General features: G+C 33.0%; 1 protein-coding gene across 1 annotated transcript; it reads right to left on the bottom strand.

Moving 5' to 3' along the window:
* Positions 1 to 2,250: 2,250 nt before the first annotated feature.
* LOC116538761 (olfactory receptor 4K14) lies at positions 2,251 to 3,186 on the bottom strand. Its single transcript, XM_032261308.1, has one exon. The coding sequence runs from the start codon at positions 3,181 to 3,183 to the stop codon at positions 2,251 to 2,253; it is 933 nt and encodes a 310-aa protein (XP_032117199.1). The 5' UTR covers positions 3,184 to 3,186.
* Positions 3,187 to 7,432: the final 4,246 nt, after the last annotated feature.

Here is a 7,432-nt window from a genome sequence, read left to right as displayed (position 1 = left end):
GACATTTGGGTTGGTTCCAATCTTTGCTATCGTAAACAGTGCTGCAATGAACATTCATGTGCATGTGTCCTTATAATAGAATGATTTATAATCCTTTGGATATATACTCAGTAATGGGATTGCTGGGTCAAATGGAATTTCTATTTCTAGGTCCTTGAGGAATTGCCACATTTCTTCACCACAAGGCTTGCCTTACAATAGCTCATGAAGGAAGCATTATTTGCATTTTAAAACATTCACTGTAATATGTATTTAACTTACCTCATTTCAAATTAGAAAATGTGTTTTGTAAATGCCTCCTCAACATTCAAGAGGATTCCTCTAATTTGAAACCTGTGGCTTCCTCTGAATTGACTGTAACAAGTTATCTGCAAATGCACATTGTTTATGTGCATTTATAACAAAAACTCGTGATTTTTATCAAGTTTCACTAACGTAGCAATAGCCATGTTTACTCAGTCCAGACTACTAGTTAAACCCCAAGAATGTCTGTGCCTGGAGAGTGCAATGATCCACATTTATTGTTATGGATCTGGACAAAGCAATGTGGACAGCTGAGCAGAGATTAGGAGTGGAGCATGAGCAATTGGATAGTTCTGAGAAGTCAGACACACCTGATGTGATCTGGTATATATACTGGAAATTTACTACATGACTTTACTATGCTAAACACACACACTGACTATACATGTATATTTATATACAAATACACACATTATATATACATACTATATATATTTATAGTGCATAAAACATATACACACTATATATTATATATAAATATATTTTAATATATAATTATATATATAACTTAATAAGACAGAATTCTAGAAAAATCAAAGAAAATTTGAAGGAATAAGGGCTTCCTAACAATCAGGATTGGATTAGGTTTCCCTTTGATGCACTCTCCGAGGTTATCCTGTTTATTTCTGTCATTTTGCCTCATATTTTGTAATTGTCTGTATACTTGTCTTTATTTCACTAAATGAAAAGATTCATGTGTCTGGTAATGTATGTTCTCAAATACTCTATCTTCACTCCTAGACCATTGCCTGTAATCTGAAATGTAGCGAGTAATTGAAAAGCATACAATTAAAAAAATACATAGATAATATTTGTTATATTTTGATTAAAAAGCTATGTCCAGAGTCTTCAACAAATCAATGATCAATATTACATCAATAACAACTAAGAAAATTACTTTTAAGACAGATGTTTGTTTCTCTTTAAGCTTTTGTTAATGTTCACATACATAGGTATAATTGATTGTAAAAATTGACTATGTCCACAGTCGATAAATCAAAAAAATAGTATTAGCATAATAGGCAAGGGGACTTTATATTAAGGCAGAAATTATTTTCCTTCTATGTTCTTTTCTTTTTATGCATATGTTTAGGATTGGAATCATAAGGCAAGTCAGAAGTACCCAGAAGCATGCCTTCCTGGATTGAATACAGTATCCAAAGTTATTGGAAGTTCCAACTGAATATTGCTTAAGTAACTCAATCATCACCCAATTTCTCTCCTTTGGTTTGATGTCTCAGAGTCAACCTAGGAGAAAAATTGCTTGAGTTCCCTGAACATTAATTTAGTAAAAATCAAATTAAACTCTTGTTTATAATTGTCTTAAGATCCATGGACATGTAAAAACTCTGCATAGATCTGAATCCATGGCATTCAAACACACACTTCCTAATAAATGACTCCCCAGGAGATAGAATCGTATCAGAAAGAGATGCAGTGTTTACTGAAAATCTAGTTTGGGTAAAAATGTGTTAATTTAATAATTTAATATGTATTAAATGTAACACCATAGTTTGTGTTTACATTATAAAATATTTAGTTTTACTGTTAAATATTGGATTTTCCAGTGTTAAAACTAATTTCTTTAATGAAAATCACTGGAATGTATTCATTTATTAAATCAAAGTGTTCAGTACAATACACATTTACTAGGAAAAGAATATTTTTTAAATCAATAGGATCTTGAAATGGTGCTTGAAATATGCACATACATGTATATATATTTGTAATATAAATACATACATTATGCATATATGTAATATGTATACAAATTTATAATATAAAATAAAATGATATATTTTTGTTGAAATCAACGTTTCTCTGTAATATAACACATTACAAATTATATAAATGTAATGTCAGAATGAAATCTTTAAGCAGAATTATATTAAAGAAATTATATCCCCTGAAGAAGTAGAAACATGTGGTACTATGGAAGGCTGGAATTCAGTGAAAAGTTACCCGTCGGTTTTGTAGTTTCTTCATGGCTGCTTTCATCTCCTCATTTCTCAATGTGTAGATAATGGGGTTCAGGAGGGGAGTAAAAATGGTATAAAACACAGACAGGAGCTTGTCCACAAAGAACCTACTGAAAGGCCACACATAAATAAAAATGCAAGGGCCAAAGAACAGCGTAACTACCATGATATGTGCAGAGCAAGTGGAGAGTGCTTTGGATGCGCTACTAGCAGCACGTTTTCGGACAGTGAGGAGGATCACAGTGTAGGAGATCAAGAGGAGCAGGAAACAGCTCATGGAAAGCAACCCACTGTCTGAGATCATAATTAGACCTAAGACATAGGTGTCCATGCAGGCAAGTTTGATCACCAGAGGGAGGTCACAGAAGAAGCTGTCTACCTCATTGGGGCCACAGTAAGGTAAATTCACAGTAAAAGCCACTTGACTGATGGAGTGCACAAATCCAATGACCCATGAAGCCAGCACCAGCCTGATGCAAGTCTGCCGACTGATCAAAATCATGTAATACAAAGGTTTGCATATGGCCACGTATCTGTCATAGGCCATGGAAACCAGTAGCACCATCTCAGCCCCACCAGTAAAGTGCAAGAAGAAGATTTGAGCCATACATCCTCCAAAGGAGATGAGTTTTTGATCACTAAGGAAATCCCTGATCATCTTGGGAGTGGCAAAGGAGGCTAGCCACATGTCCAGGAAAGATAGGTTCCCTAGCAGGAAGTACATAGGGGAGGAGTGCAAGCGGGGATCAGAAATTACAGTGACCAAAATGAGAAGGTTACCCAGCATAATGGCCACATAGATGCCAAAGAAAAATATAAATAAAAAATTTTGAAGATGTCGTGAAGTGCAGAGTCCATGCAACACAAATTCAGACACCAAGGAATAGTTCTGCAGGTCCATTGCCTCAGGTTTGAAATCTAAATAAAGAAAAAAAATCCTGTTAATTGCAACAACGCCTGAAGGACAATGTGTTAAGTGAAATAACCCAGGCACAGAAAGATAAATGTCAAATGATGTCATTTAGTATGTGGAATCTAAAAAAGTCAAACTTACAGAAACAGAAAGTAATATGATGTTTACCGGAAGCTGGGAAGTAGGAGGATGGGGGATAAGTTCATCAAAGAACAAAGTTTCAATCAGACGGAAGAAATTCAAGAGATCTGTTGTACCTCATGGTGATTATAGCTAATAGCAATATAGTATACATATGAAAATCACTGAGTATATTTTGCATTCTCATCACAAAAAATAAGTATGTAAGGTAATGTATATGTTAAATGGCTTGATTTAGCCATTCCACAATGTTTAGATATATGAAAACATCTTGTTGTACAGGTATGTAGGTATTATAATTATAAAGGTATATAATTAGTTTTATTATTTTTAAAGTAGACTTTAAGTTCTGTACATGTGCAGAACGCACAGGTTTGTTACATAGGTAAACACGTGCCATGGTAGTTTGCTGCACCCATCAACCTGTCACCTACATAAGGTATTTCTCCTGATGTTATCCCTCCCCATCCACCACCCCATGACAGGCCCTGGTGTGTGATGTTCCCCTCCCTGTGCCCGTGTGTTCCCATTATTCAACTCCCACTTATGAGTGAGAACATGTGGTGTTTGGCTTTCTGTTCTTGTGTCAGTTTGCTGAGAATGATGGTTTCCATGTCCCTGCAAAGGACATAAACTCCACAAAGGTATATAATTTTTATTTGTCAATTAGAAAGAAAGAGAGAGGGAGAGGAAGGAAGAAAAGAAGCAAGTGAAAGTGCCTGTTAACTGCCTGACACATGAAAATGATCAACTAAGTGTTAGCTCTGCATAATTTTTAACTTGCAAGAACTAATCTAAAATATGGAATGTTATATACTAGCAAATATGTCTATTTGCCTTTTCAAACTCCAGTGATTCCCGAGGGGCAGTTAGACATTCTGGAAGGCTTCTGCTTAAGCCAGAGTTGCAGGAACATATTTTTTTCCTTCTTTCTGTGCCCTCTGTCTGTATAAAAACATGGATCAATCAAGTGCAGTAGGTGAACTAAAATTTCTTCAGAGAACTGAGAATATAAAGGTTTTTTTCAGGGGTACTATCTTCTCACCATCTGTGTTGATATCATTGCCCAATGGATAATTAATTATTCTTATGCACTAATTACTGAAATTAAAGCCTCATTTTAAAAAATGTCAACACAAAAAACATGGAAAACTGCATGTACATTATCAAGTGTCTCTTCTTCTTCCTCTCTCTCCATTTATCCACACACACACAAAACAAAACCTAGCAAAGGCATGTGGATAGGTAGATGTATCTATGTACAAATATGATCAACATGTTTTTCTGAATCAAAGAGAAGCAAATTTTGTTCCTCAACGGTTGCTTAAAGCTAAAAAACATGTTTTGGAGATAAAGACTATGGGCAGGAAATGATGTATAAATACAGAATACCTCCCAAATCATGTACCAAAGCTATGTATATTGCCTAGCAATTTCATACAAGTCTCATTTATTGTGTTATATGTTAGCTGTAGAATGGCTTTTTTCATATTCTCAGGTAACCTCTTTGAGGAAAATATGATCTAAATAATAGCACGGTTACATAGAGTTTTATTTAAAGTATCAATCTATGCCATAAAGGAGGGCAACCTATATCTGCAGACCATGGGACTCTTTCCTCTTTCTTGGTGTTCATCAACAACCTCGCTATGATATGATTTACAAGTTTAGATAACACAAATCTGACAGGATTTACTTTCAGACTTACAGGATATTTCAACATGCTGGAAATATGAGCCATAATCAGCAAACTAGAGAGAAAACGTGGAAGGATGAAGGCAGAAGAGTATAGACTGTTACTTATCAGTCTAACAGAGACATAGAGTATTATATTAATATATTTCTTTGTAATCTTGCTTTTACTATTATAATTCTTTTTTTCTCAAAAAATGAATAAAAATATGGTAAAATATGTTTTTATGCTTTTAATTAAATGAGCTAAAAAATAGATCTGGTTCTGGGCATTCATATCTTATTCTCCAGTTAAATTTCAGCTCAAGAAATTGCTTTCTGTAGAGCCATAATGTTGAGATTTCTCCCATATTAATCCTGCTTGAAATATTTCTTTTTTTCCCAACCACTTTATTAAGGTATAACTTATATACTATAAAATCATCTATTTGAAATATTTACTCAATTATTTTTAAATTATTTTACCAACTTGGTTATCTTCATAATGTTTCCTTTGGAATTTTGAAAATCTCAGTCCCTTCCAAGACTTCTCCTGGTAATAGTCGGGCTATCTTCTTCCTTATTCATTAACTCACTTACGCACTCATTCATTCAGACTGTATCTATAAGACATGAACACATTTTTTCATCTCGCTTTATTTGGTATAAAAACCAATCAATACACAAAGAAATAAGTCACTTAATCTAGGATCAGTTTTCTCTCCCCGCAGATTTTTATTTTTGCTCTTATTATATTTAAATTAATTACTTTGGGATAAAAAGCCTTTGATCTAATTCATTTATAGATAGATTTGTTATTTAAAAACTTTCTCTGAGAAGATTTAGGATGACTTTCTTTTTAATAACATTTTAAATTATTATGTGGAAGCTAAACAAAATAAACTCATGGAGATAGAGAGTAGAAAAATGGCTACCAGAGAATGGGAAGGGTAGTGGAGAAGGCGGGAGGATAAAGGGAGGTTCATTAATGAGTACAAAAATAGTTAGATGACTTTCAATGAAAAGGATATTTCCAAGACCTCTCAACAAGGTCCAGAGCGTAACACCTATGCAATAATATTTGGGGATGTTTTCACCATTACACATGATTGACTAATAAGTTCATCATGTTATTTTAAAATGTATCTCTGAGATTTCAGATGAAATGGAACAGGATGCATAGGTTCCATTATTTATTTTTTATGAGCAATAAACTGGAGTCTCACTCTTCACACTGAGGGGAAAATATTGTATAAGCCTTTTTATAAGGGGTTTCACATAGAATCCTTCATGAGAAATTACAAAAAAAAGATGCAGGACTCTCCTTCACATGAGCTTTTTAATGTTGCTCCTTTATAAAATTGAAGAATATAACATAAAAGAAGAGTCTTGTAAGACTTCTACAGGAAAATAAAGTAACTTATTCTAGTTGTGAAACAGCCTAACAATGAGAACTTAATATAGTAATAGATTTTTAGGATCTAAAGGGATTAATGATTACCACTTCTTCTTTAGTCCACTCAAATAGTACCCATCTCAACCACACTGCTGTGAAGATAACAAAAATTCTAAATTCCTCTGGTTCCTCTTGATTTTTTATAAAAGCATTACATTAAATCACTTAATTGCAACACTTTTTTGACAATTAGATGCTACTCATTTTTACTTTGAAATTTTAAATCTGAAGCCAAAATCCCCAGCTGGCACAATGGACATAACCACAAAGCAAAAATTCTTAGAAAGTGTAGTTAGATTCCTCTGACACCCATTCTAGCACACATATCACAGGTCATAGAGCTATGCTTTTATTCATATTCTTTTCCTTTTTATGCCCCTGAAAAATTTCACTTGCAAATCTAAAACATAATTATATTTAATATATTGTTTTATAAAGATTAAGTGAACAGAAAGTTGAAATAATCAAATGGAAAACTTAGGAAACAAACATAAAAGAACTCAATTTGTTATTGAATCAAAGATATTCTACCGTTAGATATTGGTGAATGATTGTACAACTCTGTAAATACACTAAAAACCATTGAATTTTACACTTAAAGTGAGTCAACTTTATAAATTATATCTTCATAGTGCTTTAAAATGGATATTAAAAGAAATGTAATAAAATAGTCTCAAAGTTCTAATTTCTGAGAACTCTTTATGATTTGTAAAGTCATCTAAAAGCAAATAAATGTTAAATTTATAATCAGAAAAAAATGAGATTGATTTTGCATACAAATCAATGGTATTTTTAAATTAAAATATAAATCAAACTCAATGAAAAAAATAATTTTAACTTGCAAGTTATGATGTAATTCAATGATTTAATGGATAATAAATTAGTCTCTATTTGACTTATATTTTATGTACATTTATATTTATTGCAAAGGCTCTTACTAACCTGGAGTTAAGATGCTCAGTGCTGTAC

The sequence above is a fragment of the Sapajus apella genome, unplaced genomic scaffold (genome assembly GCF_009761245.1).
Source record: "Sapajus apella isolate SASKATOON/1434 unplaced genomic scaffold, GSC_monkey_1.0 scaffold122, whole genome shotgun sequence".
NCBI classification, from domain to species: Eukaryota; Metazoa; Chordata; class Mammalia; order Primates; family Cebidae; genus Sapajus; species Sapajus apella.
Note: the sequence above shows the minus strand (reverse complement) of the source record. Positions and strands in the feature narration are given on the sequence as shown.